This window comes from Thunnus albacares, chromosome 7 (genome assembly GCF_914725855.1).
Source record: "Thunnus albacares chromosome 7, fThuAlb1.1, whole genome shotgun sequence".
NCBI classification, from domain to species: Eukaryota; Metazoa; Chordata; class Actinopteri; order Scombriformes; family Scombridae; genus Thunnus; species Thunnus albacares.
Genome location: NC_058112.1, coordinates 2,024,297 through 2,047,132, shown reverse-complemented (window position 1 = coordinate 2,047,132; position 22,836 = coordinate 2,024,297). Strand labels below are relative to the sequence as shown.

At 39.8% G+C, this 22,836-nt stretch overlaps 1 protein-coding gene across 1 annotated transcript in view; it reads left to right on the top strand.

Moving 5' to 3' along the window:
• The window catches only part of lrp5 (low density lipoprotein receptor-related protein 5), a 72,053-nt gene that overhangs the window by 24,076 nt on the left and 25,141 nt on the right, over positions 1-22,836 (top strand). Inside the window, exons 6-11 of the mRNA XM_044356483.1 lie at positions 3,658-3,854; positions 4,112-4,243; positions 7,258-7,346; positions 7,433-7,651; positions 7,859-7,947; positions 8,360-8,531. Of these exons, the coding sequence (XP_044212418.1) occupies positions 3,658-3,854; positions 4,112-4,243; positions 7,258-7,346; positions 7,433-7,651; positions 7,859-7,947; positions 8,360-8,531 (898 nt within the window). The remainder of the gene's footprint in view (positions 1-3,657; positions 3,855-4,111; positions 4,244-7,257; positions 7,347-7,432; positions 7,652-7,858; positions 7,948-8,359; positions 8,532-22,836) is intronic.

The following is a 22,836-nucleotide window of genomic DNA, read 5'->3' as shown; positions in this document are numbered from 1 at the left end:
CCAATATATCCATATATATCGTTATGCTAATAGTGAACTGTTATGAACAAGCTCAAAATGGACGTTCACTGTATGTAACGATTGAGTCTAATTAGACTTGAGCCTTATAAGTAGACTTACCAGCTGTACCTACAGCAGCAGCAGCAGAGGGAGGAGGACAGAGGAAAGCAGAAGGCTGTTAACCAGTTCATTGTGAAAGACATGCAGCTTTTCTAAACGAGGGAGTCTGAGGGCTTCAACCATTAATCAGTTGAGCAGGATGAAAGGTTATTGTGAGGGTATGGTCAAGAAGGAGATATGGTCTGATTTTAATTAGTCTACATATTAAAAAGATCATCTGGTTGTTACAAACAAGTTTTCAATAAATAGATAGATTCTTTATTGTAGGGATCGTGAATACTGTAAACCTTTGTGCTATATAAAAAAAAAAACTTGTCAGTCTAAATATATACTGTACATCAATTGCAATCTTCACATTTTTACATTTGTAATACTAAAATTGTCAGTTATTGTATTGTATCAGCCACAAAAAACATCTTGCTTTGAACCATAGGAGCTTAGCCCATCTCTAGAAAATAGTACACATTTTCTTCATTCTTTGGCATTTATTACAATTACAGCCATCTGGGCCTCCAGAGCCCTTCTGGTGTCAAAAGCCCTTGGTAAATTAACATGCACATGACTCTATGTATGTAAGGAACAATTCTATGGTAGTTTTAAGTCATTCCACTGCCAGTGTGCACAAATATGGGTCTCAATGTCGCTGAAAAAAGTCGGAGGCCTAATTTTAAGGATGGTAGTGAGCAGGGTTTTGAGAACAGGGGTGTTTGAGAGTTAAAAGACAAAGTTTGTACTCATTATGTCCTGTATGTTGGGTTCAGTTTATGCTCCTGTGTTCATATTTCTGTAAAGTGGCATTGGAAAAGTATGAGTTAAAGTGCAACAAAGTAAGTGATTTTTTTAATTGAAAAAGCTCAGAATAAAAGTTGTAAATCCAGTGTTATCTATTCATAGTTGTCTCTTTGGAGTGATGCTAAAGATGAGCTTGCATACTAAAAACTTGAGGTAACATAATGCAATTTTATGGCCTGTAAAAAATATTTTTGGCTGGTAAATTTCCTCTGTTTACCTTCATTGGTCAAAGAGTTAATTTTGGACCTTTGTTGTCCAAATGATCAGCTGTAATTACATACAAAGTTATATTGACTGTTTGGTTAAGGTGGGAATACAATACAATCCCAGTACCTGTAAGTGTTACTAAACAAGACACACTATTGCAGGATCTCCTATCGAATCTGTAAAGATCAGCAAAAAAAATTCTTTGAGTTTTCACCATGTTCAACTTCTTTCCAACAAAGAAAAGGAGGAGGGGAAAAGAAAAATAGCTGTTCAGACAGAATGAAAGAAAAATAGAGAGAGAGAGAGAGAGAGTATGAGAGAGTTGTCCAACACAAACAGAGCTGTGGTATGGAGGCCCCAGTCAAAACACACACACGGCTCCACACACACTCCCAGTGCATCTCTCTCACAGCTCAATCTTTCCTTCTTTCCTTTAGTGTAACATCCCTCCAGTCTTATCATACTCCCTCTCTTTAGTCATCCAGCCTTCCTCCATAACTCTTTCAGTGTGTCTCCTACCATGGATGTTTCTAGATAGACAAAAAAATTACATTTCTAAATTAGTCTCATCACTGTACATCAAGATGAATGTGCATAAGGGGTTGTAACACACTAAAGCACACATAACTGACATTAGTCCTTGAAAATCCTTTGGAAAAACATCTGTAAAATAATGTAAATCTGCATTGTGGCATGTGAGAATTAGCTACATTTTCTCTTTGAGACACAAAGTTCTTTTGGATCTCAAGAAAAAAAATGTACATATATACTTGTTTTTACACTAAAGGAACTAAAGAACTCAGATCTTAGAGTCATCAGTGTCATCAGAATCACCTTGAAAGTGACAGCTTACTAGTGCGAAGGAAGAATAAAAAACAGGAACAAAAAGGGGACCAAGAACGGAGCCTTGGGGAACACCATAAATAGATGGATGATAGGAAGAAGAGACGTCACCAGTTAGAAAGAGAGGGTTTGGCTCCAATCATAACCCAGTGTAAGAAAGGATCCCTGAAGCTCTTTCTACTAAGTCCATTATTAGTGTTTTTTGGTACTACCATAAAAGAAGTCTCAAAGTCAGACATTTCAAATCATGTGCACAGTGAATAGATAGACACATCACACAATGTAATTATACAACCTTCAAGACAGAGCACCAGAAAACAACTGCTGCTAGTCTAGCATAATGTTACCTGCAGCTGAGTCCTACAATTGTTACAATATGTTGGATTGAATCCAAACCAAAATTTTGTGGAAATGTTTGATGCTGTTGGAAGAATGGCACAACCTCAGGCAGTGTCTTCGTTCCCTACGACAGCAGCATAATACTTCTGTACACTAGCTCTCCCCTTTTCTTTGTTATTGCTTGAAGCTGAACAAGGCAGAATTTTCATATTACCACATTACTCATTGTGTAGCCAATTAGGAGTATGTTTAAAGGTGTGTGTGAGCGACAGATACTGTTGGATATCCTGTAATAGAGTTATGGGGGGAGGTTTTAATCTGAATGTACCTGACAGCTTGAGTAATTAAATAATTTGCCTGTTTGCCCCCACCCACCCACATACACACACACACACACACACACACACACACACACACACACACATATACAAACAGAACGGCTTTGAAATCTGGAGTTGGTTAAATTTGTTCCTTCTTTTTTTCCTTAACCACTGCTGGCAGGCACCTCTGCTTTAACAGCACACACACACACACACACACACACACACACACACACACACACACACACACACACACACACACACACAGAGGACTAAAAATTCTGATTGATGAAAGCCAGTTTCTGGTGTGTTGATATTCTAAATACAAGCCTTCTTTGATCCTGTGCCTAAGTGTGTTTGTGTGAGTGCATTTTCCTGTAAGTGATTCTAAAGTGTGTTTTAGAAAAGAACCACTTCTCTCCCGATCAAATCTAACACTTGCTCACACACACACACACACACACTTCTCTAGCTTCCATTGCTTTTTGTAATTGTTTGGCCCTAAGGAAAGAGAGAGTGCATACCTTCACCAGGGCTGCACAATCCTCCAGATGTGTTGTTTTAATAATAAAGTGTTAAGAAACTTGAGTCTGTGTTATTGAGATATAAATACCGATCACATCGCCTTGTGTTTACTGCCTGCCCAGTAAATTCAAGCAGGGCTCAAATAATGAATATTTGTTACTATTGGTTAATTTGCAGATTATTTTCTCGTTTAATTGATCCATCGTTTGCTCTTTAAGATGAGAGAAAATTGTCAAAAATGTCCATCACATTTTCTAAAGCCTGGGTTGACATCTTTAAGCTGCCTACAGTCCAAAACCTGAGGATTCTCACTTTCTTATCACTTTTCCTCTCCTCATTAATCAACAAATTGTTACAAGTTGCAAAAATCATTTGCTCACACCCATGTGTTTAAATCACAAGCATGCCTTGCAATAAAAATCATGCTTGTTAATACAGTAAGAATGATTATTTAATTATAGTGTGTGTGTATTTACTTTCTTTTTACAATCTTACTCATTCTGTCTTGCAGTGAAACAGTGGTGGAAGGCACCCTGACCCATCCGTTTGCACTAACATTGTCTGAGGAGACTTTATACTGGACTGACTGGCAGACCCGCTCCATCCACGCCTGTAACAAACACAGCGGAGACAAAACCCGAGAGATCCTCAATGGGATTTACTCTCCTATGGACATTCAGGTCCTGGAGCCATATCGACAACCTTACAGTAAGTGCACTGTGTTTCATTTATATATACATACAGTATATATACCCTATTTCCTCAGATCAGACATGGTAGTCAGTTAAAATGATAGAAAACAGTATCAACATAAGTATTTGAAAATCTCACTGAATATGATTCTGCAACTCAGTTTAACAGCACAAAGTTATTGTTTTCTATAGCCATGTCATTTTCTATTAGGTAAAATCTTATTCATATCTTACTTGTTAATCATTTTTTTCTTCTTCTTTGCCTCTCTTCAGTCCAGACTCCGTGTAGTGAGAATAATGGAGGCTGTAGTCATCTCTGCCTACTCTCTCCAGTCCAGCCTTTCTACAGCTGTGCCTGCCCCACTGGAGTCCAGCTTAAACCAGATCAAAAGACATGCAAACCAGGTATGGATCCTATTTACACAAGTATGACCACAAACTAAACAGCCACTACACTAATGGATCACCACACTACAGACCCATTTCTAATACAAATGAGAATGTCATACATTGATAGTAGAAGAAAGGGTTAGATTCTGTTAGTCAGCTCCTTTTGGATGCAGTTCTAGGTTGAAATACCTGGATTGGCCAACAGATGCCGACGGGTCTTTTATCTCTCCTCACTTATTTTCTCAAGTAAGGAGCAAAAATTCATTCAAGTATGAGGTTTCTACTTTTGAACAAACATCAAAAGTATCTAACTAACCTTGATTTTTGAAGTAACCTGCTCTAAGGCCAAGTTGAAACCTTCATATCATCAATAATTGAATAGCTTAATGATTCTGAACCAGTACCTCTGGTATTTAGAGCAACAAAAACTGATTACAAATGTAAATTGAATCTTTGAGTTTACTTATATCTTCAACCTGTGACCTAAGAAACATAAATAAATTGACTTTTTCAAAGCTTTCAACCAATACAATCTCAAATATCAAGATCCATACTTCAGTCAAATGATAACAACTCTTCATGACAACTGAGCACATTTCATCCGCTATAGACACACACAAGGCGGGGTTGAAAGCTCCGGAGAAAGCCAGTAAGTGGACCGTGAATTAGATTTTTTTTTTTTGTCAAACTAGTGCCAAGTTACAAATGTCGAAAACCTCGAATGGATTTGATGAAGGATTTGAAGGGATTTGATAAGTACTGATTGAGTTTGGATGCGTTCTACTGAAGCCCGACTCTTGCGGTGGATACACAGAGTGATTCGCCGTCGCTGACCTCCATTACCATTGTTGGTGTTGGTAATGTAGTGATGCAGCATGGAGTATCAGCCTGAAAACAAGTTAAATGACCTCTCTCTGCTAGCGGAGCGGGACACCAACTGACCAGCCGCCATGTTGATTCCCACGATACTAAAACAATAGAGCCTTATTCTGCTAAAACACAACACTGTGTTAGAGCGCGTCTGCGTCTGTGTCTGTTAGGCTGTTATGTGAATGTATTAAATTTGAATGAAGCATGCCAACCAATCACTTAGCCACTGTTGACAATAAAAACAACAATGCTCTATTGTGTCAGCCCACAGTTTGTGTGTGTGTGTATGTGTGTGTGTGTGTGTGTGTCTTTGTGTCTGTGCTTCTAATTTGTTTTGCTTGGCTGGTTAAATTGAAGGCGTTTGTTATTACGCTGGCAGCAGAGCGTGCGTGTCAGTGTGTGTGTGTGTGTGTGTGTGTGTGTGTGTGTGAGTGTGTGACTGTTTGTCAGGGGTCTTTAAGTGTCTCAGAATGAAGTCAAGCGAAAAGAAGAGTGGAATCACAGATGCTTTCCCTCCTTCCTTTTCATTCTTTCCCTTCATTTATCCCCCCCTCGCTTCAGTCATTTAGGTAAGATGGAACAACTCTAAATGTCAGATCTGATTGGTGCCAAGGCTGCGAGATGCCAGATTCTGATTGGTTGTGAAAGTGCAGCTGGAAAGAGAGAGGGAGAAAGATTTACATGATTTGCAGAGCTATGTGCTTTTGATTGTTGAACTATTTGGCATTATTTTAGATATTGGGAGTATGTAAATAAGTGACAATTTCTCATCTTTGTTTGGTTTATAAAATGTAGATTTCCCGTAGACTTACTGAAATGATCAATATCATTCCTGCTAGTCAGCCTGCCTTGTCTTAATTTCAAGTGAAGTGATTTGAAATGTGGGACAAAGACTAAGAAAGAAAGGCTGGGGATATAGAAAGAAATACACATTGAACTGCTTTAAATTTGAGCTCCTCAGAGTCAGAGGTGTGAGAGACAAAGGAAAACAGTTAATTGTCTCCCATGAGGTGAGTTTGGCTCCTGTTAAATCTGAACCAACAGCTTAACACAGTGGAGGATCCCTCAGGACAACAGAGCCCTTTGTTTTCCAGACTGGTTGGAGCAAGAAAGTGATAATAGTAGAGCTTGGCTCTGGCTTGAAATCTTTTTTCACCACAGATAGATTGATATTGGACTGTGGGGTTTGGCTCTAATCCAGATACCAAGTACTTATATTTGGATCTGCTGGATGGTGCCTTGATATCTATACTTAATTGACACAAGCTTTGGAGAAATGTACAATTTTCCCAATGAGAGGAAAGATGTCTGCTTTTTGTCAAATTTAGAAGAGTGCTGACTGAACAGCGGAGAAAATGTACAGGGTGTATGCCACTTAGTTTCAAGCCCAGACTACTTCATCTGTTATGATTGTCTGAGTAACTGTATCTGTACGTTCATCTTCAATTCTCTTATTGGCTAGCAGGGCTTTCTTTAAAGAACAATAGTGTTACACCTCACTATATCACCATCATTGAAAATATGATGTTACATGCATGACTTTTGACGAATAAAAACGGAACAAATAGGAAGTAAATGTGTCTTGATTTTGTCTTACTGTACATGATATTATTTCATCATCCTGTTGTTAAGCTTCATTAGATTGAGTGTCATGTTCATAGATGTTTGTGCTGGATCATCTGTATACAGTATGTGGTATTTATGTTGGTTGTGAAAGATCGATTCTCCTCAAATTTTCCTACAGACTGACCCAAAACCCAAACCGCTTTTCTCAACCGCAGTGTACACCCAAGGGGTTTTGTAGCTTATCTGATTCCAGACCTAACTATTATTTAACTTTTCAAACTGTAAGACATTTTATCAGGTTGGATTTACAAATGTCTTGCCCTGGATAATCAATTGTTCGTTGTAAGTGCAGCCAAATACTCTTACAGAATGGTGCAGTTGTACCTTTGTGAGGCTTATGTTTGGTTGTTGCTGAAACGGTGTCAGATAGGTATTGATTCAACTCCATGGTATGGGCTGTAGTTTGTGGTGGTGTTGTATCGTTTCTCAATTGAAGGTCTGCGGACCCCTAGTGTAATTGCAAGCGGTCCATGAAATAATAAAATATATATTTGAAAAAGATCCTATAGCCTATTATCTGTGTGGTTTTTTAGGAGCAGAGCAGGTTTTGCTGCTGGCTCGACGAACTGACCTGAGGAGAATCTCTCTGGACCTGCCAGACTTCACCGACATCGTACTGCAGGTAACACACATGCAAACACACTCATCTGTCCTGACCTGACTTTTCGTCCTCTCGTATATTCATCATTTTAATGTTTGCAAATGCAGGTCGACGACATCCGCCATGCCATAGCCATAGACTATGACCCGGTGGAAGGTTACGTCTACTGGACAGATGATGAAGTCCGGGCCATTCGACGATCCCACATCGATGGCAGCAATGCCATGGTGCTGGTTACCACGGAGATCAACCACCCAGATGGCATTGCTGTAGACTGGGTGGCCAGAAACCTGTACTGGACTGACACTGGAACTGATCGGATTGAGGTACATCTGACTCTTACATTACAAGTTGATTTTTTTGTAGAATGATTGTATAAAGCTTGTTGCCATGGTAATCAATGCTCAAGTCATGATTCAGAAGCTGTGCGGTGGAAATCTTGTAGCCATGAGTGATTTGTGTGGTAATTGGATGAGTGTAAACAATGTTGTACTGTAAGTTTTCAGTATTTTAACAGTGAATTGTGTTTGCAGGTTACCAGGCTGAATGGAACCTCTCGGAAAATTTTGATTTCTGAGAACCTGGATGAACCCAGAGCCATCGTCCTAGACCCTGTTAATGGGTAGGTGTTAGTGTGTGTGTATGTCAAATGATGCAGCTATCATAGGAGGGTTTTTATCATTTAAAAACCAATAGTTAGTGGATATTTTATTGGCTGTTTGGAATTTTTTAGACTTGATATATTTGGTTTTGAATAAATATACCAACCAAAGTTTTGACTACTTTTTGGCCCCGAAAAAAGGTAGTGTGAAGAAGACTTTTCTGTAGCATTGAGATGATCATCTTGGGAAATAAAAGACCAATAAATATTAACATTTACAGTGTTGAATAGATTTTAGAGACTAGCTATGACCCTGCATCCCAGCACTAGATAGAATCTATGCTACTCATCAGTTAGGAAATGTATGAAATGGTGATTTGCCCTCTGACTGGGATAAAGCTCCAACCTGTATCTTTGCCTCCGTCTTTGTCAGCTACATGTACTGGACAGACTGGGGTGAGCATCCGAAGATTGAGCGGGCCAACCTGGATGGAACGGAGCGGCTGGTCCTGCTCAACAGCTCTCTGGGCTGGCCCAACGGACTGGCCATCGATTACGCTGCGGGAAAACTATACTGGGGAGACGCCAAAACTGACAAGATAGAGGTACGTCCAACAGCAGTCTGTACAACATCAATGTATGGTTTCAGCAGCTCCTCAGCAGGGAGGGAGAGACAGACAGAGGGGGAAAAGGCAGAAATCAGAAAAAGATGAGATGGAATGAGGCGGAGTTGGATGTGCATGTGCGTTTTAATAGTGATCCAAGCAGGGGAATGTGGAGTTATGCAATAGCTGGATAGACTTACGCACCATTGTGTTAGATTGTTGTCATCTGGTCTAGTCTGGTCATTCTGGGCTGTACTAGTCTGATGGGATCTGGTCTGTCTCATTCTTGTCTGGTCTGGTTGTGTATGGTTTGACCTCTTGTGCTCATTTGTATTTTTTCTACAGACACAAGATTTTTTTTAACCTCTGCACACACTGCCAAGTGGCCAATTGCTAAACATTGAACTTTTTGTGTTTTTGTTCAATCTGACATGATGAATATGTTACTTGATGAAAGAAGTCTTTTTCAAAATTAACACTTCAGTGTGATTCAGTGCTTTCAGTCCCATGCAGATAAGCATACATATGTCAACTGGAGCAATATCTGGATGGAACCTGTCATTCAAATCCATATGACAATAACATCCACTGTAGGACCAGCAGAAGAGTCTTTGTCTGTATTCTGATTGTTTTTGAACAGGAGGAGCTGCACCGTGCTCACACACATCCTCGTGTCACCTGTTTTCACTTTGCTGCATCTGACCAAATCAATTGTCTCAAAACTAGTTGAAAGGCTCCAAATGCTTTAGATTTTTTTATGATCTATTGTTAAGAGTCTGTTTCATTTCTTCTCTGGTTGAAGGTGTGCTAATCACTGACACTTATGTATTATGTGGTATGTAGTGTGTTATGTTATTGGTGTGGTGCAAAAGAGAAAGCTATGGGCAAATATATTGTATGTGTATGTGAGAAACATTGGTTGATAAAATGACTTGCTTTGTCTGGCCAATGTATTATGACGTAAGACAAAGAAAAGCAGCAATTCCTCACATTCACAAAGCTGGAGTCAGGGAATGAACGATGGATCAATGATGGAAACAGTTTCTCTTTATTGACTAATTGCTTTCCTGTTGTTCTCTCGTTGGATTCTCCTCATCTCACACTTGTCTTTGAGGTGCTCTCACTACAAGTGCATCTGGTTTTTGGCTATGATGAAATGAAAGATGTTGCTTTGGTGTTTATGACAACTCACAACAAGATGAAAACATGAACTGGACGACAGTTATTACAAGCACAAGCGCGTGTGTGTGTGACAGGCAAATTGTAAACATCACAGGGCATGGTGGGCTGGCTGTTGGTGATGTAGGTCAATTGGTCACACTATGTGACAGTAGAGGCCACAGTAGAGTAGAGTTTCTGGCCTCAGAAGTCAGGTTATGCCGGAATCAGACTAGACAAATACAGCCAGATTTTGACATGATTTTGTTGTCACCGACAAATTTCCAGCATCGGGCCCGAATATGAACATAGGGAGTGACAAACGGGCGTCTTTACCCTTTGTAGTATGACATAATCAAAGAGCAGTGATGTGGTGTCTGGGACGCCCCACAACACCCCAACAAACAGTCCAGTATGTCAAAAATGTTTGTATTTTCCTGCCTGGTTTGACAATTCCCATGACGTGTTCCTTGATGTTGACCAATAGGATGACAGAGTGATCTCTGGTGCACATATGTAAACATGGTGAAGAGAAAGAGGGATGCTGCATACTGACAAGCTGATTGCCATAACATACACAATGTCTGCACAGTAGTGAAGTAGCTCTGTAGCAGCAGCTTCAGTCTTCCATCTGCATCTAAACAGATTCATGGACATGTCTACACTGGGAACACAAGACCGTCAGCATCACACGTAGAGCCTCTGTAGCCGTGCTTGACAAGTTCTTGACCCTCCTCCCCAACGACCTCACACAAGGTTGTGAAAGGCAGCATATGATGATTGGTCAGGGTCATACTTGTAGTGTTGCCAGTCTTCCGACCAAGACATGGCAAGATCATATGGCACTATGATTGCCTAATCTGACACGGTGACCGTTGTGAAAGACAAAAATATTGTGTAGTCTCAGTTTTTTGCCAAAAACTGAGAATGTTCAGTTTACTGAAGTGTCACTGGATGACAAGATCAAGATTTTCCCTTTTTCCAACCTAAAAAGCAGTCCAATTTGTACTGAAGGTAGGCTGTGTACTAGCATTACAACTCTTTATCGTGACAATTCCTCCATGTTATACACTCTCTGTACATATTTTCTACATTTTGCTCATGTATTGCCCTGTTGAGAATAAAGAAATAGTCACATTCACTTATGTGATTTGGAGTCCACACCCCAGTCTGAGAAGCTGAGAGAGGTGAGGCAGGGCTGGGGGGGGGGGGGGGTTGTTGTTCTTGCTGCCCTTCCCCCCTCTCTCACCAAGACATCTACAGCTCTTTATAAAGCCTTCTCCCTCATTCTGTTAATATCATGTGCTATGTCTCTCTTTTTTTTTAAGTTAATAAGCACATTTCCCTCCTCTACTCTTTTCTTTTCCTTGTTTTTATTTTCTCCTCTTTTTGTTTTGTCGCCTCTCTTCGATTGGTTGTGTTTTTCTTTTTGTTTCATTTCCCTTGCTCCTCAACATTAAGTCTCTGATTCTGCCTGGTTGTTGTCCTCAGAGTAATGTTGTGGTTGTTGTGGTGTCAGCAGAGTTGGACCAGTTTACTAGTGTTAACATATTTTCATAGCAGCAGAGAGAGGAAGAGAAGGAGAGAGAAGACTAGAACAAAACAGTGAATGCCTGAGCTTTCTGGCTGAATGCTTACCAATTGAAAAGGGGTGGCTGCTCTCTCTCTCTCTCTCTCTCTCTCTCTCTCTCTCTGTCTCTCTCTCTCTCTCTCTCTCTCTCTCTGTTAGGGTGAAAGGACCCACCTCAAAGGGCTTTTTTTTCACGTTTCAGCCTTGTTTTCTCCTGTTGAAAAGAAAAAGCTGCTGGGTGTGAAGACATTTCCATTGTACATCTGCCTGTGTGTCTCTCTCCTATGTATGTGTGTGTTGTCTGATTTTGCTCATTGTTTGTTATTACACACATGCTCACAGGCTAAGGCTGAACACCTGATGTCGGAATCTGAAGCCACATTTCCACCTTTTCCACAAGAGCAGTAGATTTACTGGAAGTAGAGTTAAAGGATAAATCTGGTATATTACAACTTGAGTCTAGTTTTTGTAGTTTTTTCCATCCTTTCTATCAGTAATAATGACATTGGACTCACCAAAATATTTGTAGAGATCAGGGAACAGAGTGACATCACTACAATGGATGTCTGAAGGGGCAAGAAACACAAGCACTCAGACAATCAGAGTTAATTTGGTGCAGGTGATGTTAAATATCAGGTCAACAAGGTGTCTGATGTATGTTGTTTGATGGGACTCACTTCAGTTGCAGTCGCAACACTCACGCCTGGATCCCTCGGGGCGTGTCCGCGTCATGTTGCATCTCTGACGCGGGGTTGTTCCGTCCTCCACATTCCACGTCCTCCACATTTCAGAAGTGGAGCATTTTGACTGCGGTCAAGCCATCCGCCTTTTAAATTCAGTTGCACTGCTACTACAGTAATTAGAGCAGCCTAGTCAAAGCGGAATGAGCACCTTTAAGCTACTGTAATTACTGCAGTAGCAGCACAACTGAACTGCCCAAATTTTCTTGACTTGCTCAGATATTGTTGATTTGGTGGCAATAGGTTATGTAGTTAAATGGTTTCTTATTGTTGATATATGATCGGGAGTCTGCACAGGGTGATTTCATTTGAAAATTGACCAGATGGTCTATGCTGTTTGACTTCTTTCCCAGCTCGACCTGCTCTGTGCAGCTTCATGTGGCTTTGACATAGACTAGGCGTGTATGTTTAGTGGAGCGGAGCTGAGAGCTGCTTCTGGGAAGCTTCTGAAATGTGCTGTGGTGTGTCTGGTTGGATCACTAGCATTGACTAGAGAGGCAGCGATCAGCTCTGGAAGGTGACGCAGACTCGCCTGGTGGAATGAACCCTTTAGAAACAGCAGGGGCCCACCTGAACCTGAGTTTAGTAAATCCTCGGGTTGTACCAGAATCAAAATTTTTCAACTTGACTACTGAGTCACCAGGTTAAGCTAGGTCACAATATGTATAATATATTTTTCACTCCTCTGCCCAGTTATGGAACAGTCTAGTGCTCGTGCAGAGTGGCCGCCCCACGCTGAACTTAGCCTACAGATGATCATTTCCATACAGTCAGAGAAATAAAAAGTGTTCATCCTGGTCATAGTTCAGCTATAGAATGCTAACGCAGCAAGGAGCATCTCTCCTGCTGGCTGCTGACAGCTGAAGAGTCATCACACTGGATGGTAGAGATGCTGGTACATGACTGTGACTCAACAGTAGATTAGCTGATTTTGCTGCATTTAACCCCTGAAAAGTCAGTCACACTGGACAGCAGTAGAGGAGGTTGTACCAGAGGCAGGTTCAAAAGTAGTTAAGCAGACTTTACTAATATTCAGCACCCAACCGAAGAGCGTTGAGGCAGTGAACAGAAACAAGTTACACTGCTGTCAATGGAAAAAATAAATCACTCTACAGATGAAGAAATGACGCTCTCAGTGGATAAAAGAGTAAAAAGTATTTTAGATAGTAAATCAAGTCCTAATCCCCCACAGCAGGATTAAGAAAGAGGAAACAAACAAACAAACAAACAAAAAAACCTGTTAACATAACTAAACTATTTAGGAATATGAGACTAAAAAACAAACAAGAGTATATACAGTGATTGACAATAAAGATAATGAATGGAGACTAAGGGACATTAAACATCATGGTATATCTAAAAAGCTTATATAGAGTACAGTAAAGTATGATGAATTCATAACCAAATATAAAGCAAATATGTTGTAAAATCATGGGGTAAGAGTGTCAATTCTTGATTAAAAGCTCTGTTTTCGCTGTCTACTTTTCTCTTTGAGCACTTTTCTCTGACTCGTGTCACGCTTCATGCTGGAGTCAGAGCCCTGAAGCTCCGCCCTGCCCCTGCACAGAGCAGAGCGGCTCACTGATCGCTGGTTTATTCAAAGTTTATTAATATTACATGTATCGTGTCTCCAAATTGCACCAAATTTGACACCGCACTCCCTTTGTTTCCCAGACATACACCCGCCAAGTGTGGAGTCAATCAGATGAATGGTTGAAGAGATACACAAAGGACATACATACATACATGTAATATGTATGTATGTATGTTTATATGTCTATATTATAGACATACATACATACGTACATACATACATATAATATGTATGTATGTATGTCTTTATTATAGACATGTAGACATACATACATACAGACAGAGATTCCTTCCTCTAGTAGACAGATGAGTGGATATTTGGACTGTATAGAATAACCAATGTCAATGATCAAACTCTACTTCAAACAATGTTGTGTGTGTATGAGTGTGTGTGTGTGTGTGTGTGTGTGTGTGAGTGAGTGAGAAGTGAGCCTGCCAAACAGCTGAAAACTGAACAGCACCCAGCATTTCACCTTCGGAAAGAGAGAAGACAGAGAATGATAAATGACTGAGCCAGACTGAAGACTTTCTCCAAAAAACACTGGAGGAATGCTCTCTCTCTCTCTTTCTCTCTCTCTCTCTGTCTTTCTCTCTCTCTCTCTCTGTCTTTCTCTCTCTCTCTCTCTGTCTTTCTCTCTCTGTCTCTCTCTCTCTCTCTCTCCATCTCTCGCTCTCTCTCTCTCGCTCTCTCTGTGTTTTCAAGTCTTTTTTTAAAGAAATCTGACTCCCCCTCTGCAACCTCCCACCCTACCCCCTTGTCTGTGGAAAAAAAAACCCTCTGAAGTTACCGCACAGGCCCCCTCCTTTTGAAAAGGAGTGTGTGTGTGTGTGTGTGTGTGTGTGTGTGTGTGTGTGTGTGTGTGTGTGAGAGTGTGTGTGTGTGTGAGAGTGTTGGCTGCTTTGACTGATGTGTTGCTTTCTCTGCACACACACACAAAACGGCTGCTTTGTTGTGATTATGCAGATTGACTATGTGCAATGCCATTCAATCACACTGTGGAGCCATATGGTAACTCTGCTTGTGTGTGTGTGTGTGTGTTTTAATGTGTGTGTGTGTGTGTGTGTATGTGTGTGTGTGTGTGTGAGGTGGAATTCACAGAGCAGGGAGGTGTATATGGTGGAATTTCCCCTGCTTAAGGCCCTGCACCTTGTTTCAATAGCCAGTCTCCTTGCCTGTCTTGTTTCTATAACCATCCAGCTAAACAGGCTCAAGTCTCTACAACACCAACTGGGACATAAGTGTTAATGTCAGTGCTGGAATGTTAGTACATTTACTTCACTGCTGCACTCATTTTACACTATATTCTATGATATATTTTACTGCACTACACTTATTGGATAGCTGTACTCACTGTTTTTTTTTGAACAATGAGATTTTACTTATAAAATATATGATCCTTTTCTACAAATGTGATGCTTTGTTATAGATTAAACTACCCAGAATACAGTATAAAGTAGTTCAACCATTCATATGTATAATTCTATATTAATAAGTCAAGTCTATTTTTCTGTTAATACTTCAGTAAGAATTTGAACGCAGGATTTTTTTATTTGGAGGATCTGTGAGCTTGATGCACTGCAAGTAAAGAAAACATACTAATAGACAAAAAAAAACTATCAAATGAAGAAATCATCACCAATGTAGTAAGATATATGCATAACACAAAGCCAAATACAGCTAAAGCCTAAACACAGGCTTTGTCTCAATAAGCAGATAATTAAAAAGTTATTGGGCTGGATTTGGATAGCCAGTCCAGTGCTAAGCTCCGATGCTAACTACTCTCTTATCAAACCTTTTATCTCTCCTCACTCTTTTTCATTAGCAAAGAAACGCTCATTCATATCATGGCATTCATACAATTTTAATCTAATCTTCAGTATTTGGGTTAAGTCAGATAGAAGAATATAGATATGGGTCAGATACATGTAATGAATATTTCACATATTATGCAGCTCTTCTCGGTTGTAGCTATAAGTAGTGAACATGAATTAGGCTGCCAACAGAAGGTGATTAGATACTGGCATCACTCCTTACTTTTTACTCATCACAGGTAAACATAATATTTGATAAGTGACTTTAAAAAGATTTGGGTTTCGATCCGTCAATACTTGTTTTGGATTGAATGAAATGCGATTGAACAACTGTGAAGAGCGGTGTTTTGGCTCAGGTCTTGCTCTGCCTTCTGATAACTGCCTGGCAAATGGTGCATAGCTGAATGGATCAATTAGATAAAAGATTGAAATGAAGTTTTGTGTGGATGTTGGCCTCTGAGTGGCTCTATGCTGCCCTGATGCTTTGTCCCCTGAGAGGCCCGTGAAAGACGATTTGAGATGGTTTTGTGAAACGGTGGAGCCTCCCTTTAAAACACTGTCAATGGTAATAATGGAGCAGGCAGCCAAGGACAGGCAAACACACACACACACACATAGAAGCTCCGCTTCCCTGACAGGCAGCAAGTAAACTAAGTTGTTCAGTGGTTTGACCGACTAGCTGGAGGTAGACACATACGTTTTCACATCACTAACGATGAACAGCAGCGTTAAAACACGAGTGTTGCAGGTAAAACACGCGACTCATGTTGCTGTTATATCAGGTCAGTGTGGGGCGGCTGCTCTGCAGGTGCGCTTGATTTGACTGTAACCGGGCGGAGATAAGCCTCCTGAATTTGCACCCAAAATGCTGTCAAAACTTTCATTTACCATTTCCACCGAAGCCTCCATGATCATCGATCAGGAAAGAGGCAGGAAAAAGGTGCGTGGAGGCATGAGAGAGAGCATCCCAAATAACTCATCACACAGATGAAAGAGCAGGAGGAGTTAACACATCAAACATCCCAAGATAGGAGGATAACAATAACTGTAATAATAACAACAATAGTCAAAATAAAAGCAGCAACAAGAACAAATTGAGGATAATATTTGGTCCTCATCATTATATGGTTTTACTACTCTTATTGAGGCGGGAAAAATAAGAATCAATCAAAAGCAAAGACAGATATTACTACCAGTAACATGTGGACTGTGAAAACAAAATAGATCTGAACAAAATAAACAAACAAACATAAATAATAATTACAGTAATAACAATCAAATCAAAAGCTGGGCAAGGTAATATGACTACTATCATTGCTATTACTAGCTATAATAGTAACAGTAGTAATAGTGATAATAATGTTAATGGTAATGATAATGATAACAGATGATTGTGTGTGTGCATATGTAATTACTGTGACATGATTTATGTTAATAGAATAGAAAGGCAGACAGGAGAAATATTATATAAACAAATGGTAAAGCAAAAGCAAAGTAAGGTGACACTACTAATAAATAAATACTGATGTGTTGTACCTACATGAAGAAAGAAAATCAATCAATAAATAAGATAGATATGCATGTAGGCATGGTTGGGTGTATTGTGATGGTTTTTGGGTGAGTTTCAGACTTCTTTAAAGACTGATAGATTGTTGTTTTGTGTAAACTGTTATTCTCTCTATTGAAATGTGTTCATGCAGTGAGTCATATGACGAAAGATGAAAGATTATTTGCGATAGAGTGTATGAGTAATGGGTGCAGGGTAACTTAATAAATATCTCCCAGCAGGCAGAGTGATGGGAACAATGGGATTATGCAGCTCATGATAGTGGAGAGCTTCTCAGTTACTGCTGGTCAAAGAGACTGTAACTGGTTGGCAGGCCCAAGTGGCATGAAAATAATCATCTGTGCTACCTATAGTAACCTATTGTATCAGTGTTAGTGGTCATAGAGAAGATGAAGTCAGGGTGTTATGGAGGGATCTGAAATGGATATAAGTGTTGAGATTTTTTTTTTTTTCTTGCCATTTTCATGATCTCATAACTTAACTTGTTGTATTGTGTTGTTAGTTTTGTTCATTTGGATTCAATGATGGATTTTAGTTGTGGGTAGTGGAGGAACTGGTCTTTCTCAATCCTGTACTTCTGGATGAATGTATTGAATAATATGAATTGTTTGTTTTGGAATGATGATAGAGATGACTTATTCCCTTTTGTAACCATGATGGAAAATGGACAGGGGTGTTGCTGGGGTGTATCTACATGCTGCTGGTGATAACTTAGTGATTTGATTGTTTTTTTTCAGTTTCTTGATTGATTTTGAACAGAAGGTCTGCAGCTGAGGTGGTTTTACATTGATTTTGTTCTAATTCTGCTTTTGGGTTCATTTGGATAACGATTGTAGTTGATTGGACAAGAAGTAGTGGAGAAAGTTTTGTGCTTCTAGGCCACATTATGATTTTTAATTTTGTGATAGTGAAAGTGAGATTCTTAGATTTTTGTTTTTCCAGTAAAGTTGATTAGTTAATGAGTGGAGTGTTTTCAACCATTTGTCAGGGGGGGTGGAAACAAATAATTAATCTGAGGTACGATTTTCATTTTAATTGTAGCAATTTGGGGGTGTAATTGTAGGGATGAGTTTAAAAAATCAATTTTCTGATTCAAGTCAATCTTCATTTAAAGTTTCTGATATTGATTGATAAAATCCTACATGGATTTGATGCCTTTTCCTGTGGATTTGAAATGTGAAATGAATCCAGACATTTGTCTTTAGGCTTGGCGATGCCTTCAGTAGAGCAGCTCCCGCCGTGTTCAACCAGATTTGGCCACGAGATCTCACTGTGCACGAGATCTTACATGATATTTCGTTGTGTGAGATCTTGTGGCCAAATCTTGTGCATTTTTGCACTAAATGACTGTGTGGACACACTGTGGATTTTGGCCTCCATCACTTACATTGAAAGCACATTTGTAGGAGATCTTTTAATATCCAGTATGAACAGGAGGAATGATTACAGTGAGGAAAACCTCTTTCACTGTTCATATGGACACCTGACTGTTGTTTTAAGACACTTGAAAAATTGTGAAGCTATCCTTTAATATACTAAAGGTTCTTCCTACTTGTTGGAATAAAGATCATGTTAATTCTGAGGTTGAACCTGATAAGGTTTTTCTAGGCTCTAAGCCAGATCCAAGACCTTTTCATTGTGAGTATCTGCCAGCACTGAATCCTGTACTTCATAATACAGGTTCACAGTGTTCACACTCTAAAACATCACAACTAGTAGCTGCAGTACAGCTTTCCTGGTGTTGAGTATTATTTTTGATATTGTCCTGTAGTCACTCATCTCATCTTCAGATCAATCCTGTTAATAAATGACATCCTGAACAATCGATTGACTAACTGTAATGTCTTTACTGTGTGAAATAACACATCCGCTCCTGTTTTTTTTTATTGGATATTGTTTTTTTATGATGTTAGCTGAGAAGCTCTTTGTTTCAGGCAAGGTGGCCCACTTCCACTGTAAAACACTGAGTGGAAAACTCTGGTGTTAACCTTTCCTGTGGTGTGGAGGTCTGGGAAGGATTTTGGACAGTTTGTCTTTATTTGTTGCACAAAACAAAAACAAACAGAGCTGAAATAGAGTTTTGAACCAAAAGCAACACTTGTGTGAGGTGTGAGTACGACTCAGAATGTTTCAAATCCAAAGCAGCTCTGCTCACACACACACTGTCAGTGTTTCCACTGCTGAACCGTGCTTCGCTTGGCTGCTGTGCTTGTGGTTGCAGTGTTTTTATATGGCACAATAAACAATCAGGAATGGGTTGACAAAACCAAAACCAATCCATAAAAAAGGTCAGGTCTGATAGCAGATTGTAGAGCTGGACATCCTTCATAACTTCTCTGCTTTGCTACCAGCAGCAGACCTTTGTCGCATGTTCCCATCTCTCTCTCTCTCTCTCTCTCCTTTCTTGTCATCTCTTTACTATTGCTGTCAATTAAAGGCTCAAAATTCATGAAAACAAAACAAAGCTTTCCTATGAAGAGCACATTGTCCCAAAATATCAATCTGTGACCTCAACACTCTGTACGTTAGTCCATCATGCTGTCATACAAGCTTCCATACCTCCATGGGCTTCTCCTACTGCTGTCACAGCTAACACAGGACAGGAAGAGCAGAGTGGATTAGTGTAGTTTGTGGAAATGTTGGATTTAACCCCCAGCCAGACAGTTTATTATGCCAGACAGACAGTAGCTAGTAGAGATGCAACCTGCTGCTGGATAACAAAGTTGTGTTTTGGATAAAAAGATGAAAAAACATTTGCACAGGGAACGCCATGTGACCGAATCCACCGAACGTCACAGACGGGACCAGGACGTGACAAGACTCTGTATTGTACATTATACTAACATAAGCTTCATGTTCTACATATGATCCAGTATGCAGTATGACATGCATAGAACATGTTACAGCACTGACATAGAAAGTATCCTGACAGGTGAAATGTTGCTGCATGTCACATCAAGTCCAGTCAGGTTTGTCCATTGTTACAAGCAGTCTCAGAGATTTAGAGGGGTGGGGGTGCAGGTGCAGGCTAACATAATCAACACAGAATAGAGTCAACACCTTTCTGATGCACTGTCAAAAATAAAAGCCTCACAGACGTAATAATATCTCCCAGGTATGGCATCGAAGCGTGCAGTATGATAGAAGTTTCACTGATGGTGTAACATATCAAATCATCAGCCTGAAAGTTCAGACATTTGGGAGCCCTGGCTGGCCCCCCGATATGATGACCGATTGCACCTCTGACACCACTTTGCCATATTCCCATAAATCCTCACTGTGTGTGTAACTCTCAGGTTAGAGAAATAACAGAAACACCTGCTGTTGCTCAGAGTTTCCACAGCGTCCTGCCAGCTCTCGTCTCCTCCCTGCTTCTTCCATCCTGTTTGCCTCTCTCTCTCTCTCGTCTCACTGCCGCATGTGTGCTCGTCCATCCCCTGTTACCACAAAGTGACAGTAGCTACATGTCTCATTTCCTCTGGGAGCTCAGCCTCTGGCCCACATCTGTGTGTGTGCGAGTGTCTGTTGTGGCTGATCTTATGTATCCTATTAGAATGGTGATATTGTGGTCTGATGTAAGCAGTGTTGTGGTGAGCGAGCAGTAGCCCACAGCTGTGTGTGTTTGTATCCACTGTATCCCATGTGGATGAGACACACAATACAAGTAGCTGCTCCACTCAACTTATTATCCAAACAGGCCCCCTTTACTACACTTTGATTCACACTTTTTTCACTTACATTTTCAGTGTTTATCAATAGCTCGGACACATTACCATATGTGCAAGCATTAAAAAAAATGGATGTAAAAATGATCAAACAAAAATAAGTCATTCCATCCTCATCTTTAAGTACAGCAGGCCAGCGAAACTTCATCAAAGTCCGCAAAAAAGATTTATAAATACCTTCTGTTTTTGGTGACCACAATAATGTTGTTGAATCAATGGAATTATTCGGGGGGATTTCTCTGCTCCACATACGCACAATCATGTAAGCAGCCAGACTTTTGCTTTTCTGGCCTCATTTGCAGAAGTAACATTATCGAGCATGTGTAAACAAGCCCGGATTTAGCTGAATAAAAAAAACTGTGATCACTTAATAAACACAAGGCAACACACAGTGACACAGTGGAAACGCACTTCATCGTCCTGTGATGAAGTTGTTGGTAGTGCTATTCAGTGAATTGAGTTTTATTCATTTGGGTATTTCAATGGTTTTCAAAGGAAAATGTTGCGGACAAGCTCGCTTACTGCAGAGGCCAAAATATATCATTTCAAAATTCCAGTTTTTAGGGTAATTGACAGCTGTGAAATATGTTTTAAAGTTTCAAGAAAGTAGGTCAAATGTGCTTTGGGTAGGGGCGTCCAGACAAAAGAAGAAAAAGAAGCCAAATGTCTGGATCAATTGTATAAAGCTTTATATAAATGTCTCATTTAGAAGTCAAACATAGGTCTTGTGTGCCTGTCTGTGCAGAAAGTAATTGAGTTTTCAAGTAGAATTTGTGCTGTAGCATAAGTTGTTGTAAAACCCTGGTTGTATCATTGTACTTGTGACTTTTGTCATTGTCTTTAAAAGTGAAAATGCTCCAGATATTGTAGACACTTGTTTTGGTATCAACCAGGTGTTTTGATTACAGAGGTGGCTTTAGTTGTTTCCACATATCATGGTTAACTCACATCTTCATCATTCTGTTGATTCACCTTCCACTGACTATTTTCTCCATTCATTGATTAGTTTATTTGGTTTTTGTTTCTCAAAGCTCAAGGTGACTGAAATGTCTTGATTTGTCCACAACAGTCCACGACCCAAAGATGTAAAGTTTACTGTCATAGAAGACTACATTTGAGAAATCACAATCAGAGAATTTTCTTCTTAAAAAATGACTCAAAAAATGATGATCAAAATCAGGGCAGCAGCCACCAGACACATGCTGGTGAAATATGCAGGTTGTAGATGTGCTTCACTCACCAGGCAAAATAACAATAGTAATCTATTGAGTGGCTGGTAACATTTGAACATTCATTAATCATTTGGCTGGTGGACAAAAAAGTGAATGCTGCACCCTGATTAAAATAGTTGGCAATTGATTTAATAGTTGGTCATTTAATCACGTAACGGTTGCAGCTCTAGTCTGCTTGTTGCTTCATGTTGCATGTTTATATTTGTATCACTGTTTCAGGAAGCTCCTTTGGTTTTTAATCCAAGGGACGGATAGTTGAAATCTGTTTGAGAAATGAGTTGAGGTTGATAAACTGTGCGGTATTACTTGTACACAGCTAAAAGCTCAGTTTGATCAGTTAGACTTGTGTTGTGTTTTTGCTGTTATGGCATAATTTCCCTTTCTCATTTATAAGAATACTTCACATAACAAGGACTAGCTGTTGTTTCACCTGTGCACAACAGCAGTTTAAACAGCCGTCAAACAACATGACATGACATACCTAATCAGTGTGGGAATATAAAATAAATATTCAGTTTGATAAGCAAGTTGAACACGCCCCGTTCACATATTCAAAAACTGCATTCAAATCCAGAGAGTGTAAACCAACTACTGTCAATCACTCTGATCTCTATTCAAAAGATACAATAGTCAGGCAGGTACAGCAACTACATTGCTATTTTAGGATGACCTACAGAAACCAGCTAGTAGTTAGTAGCTGGTTTCTGAGAGTGAAAATTACATCACATTTTTTTTTGTTCTAGAAGACAGAAATACTTGATTTAATCTCTAAAAGAAGAAATGTCATTGCAACCAACACTGCAGACTGGAACCAGAATCAATTGATAGGTTAATAAAGTGACTGAACATATACTGTCATAACTTGAAGAGGTAAATCACTCTTAAACTAGTGTATAAATAGTATTTGT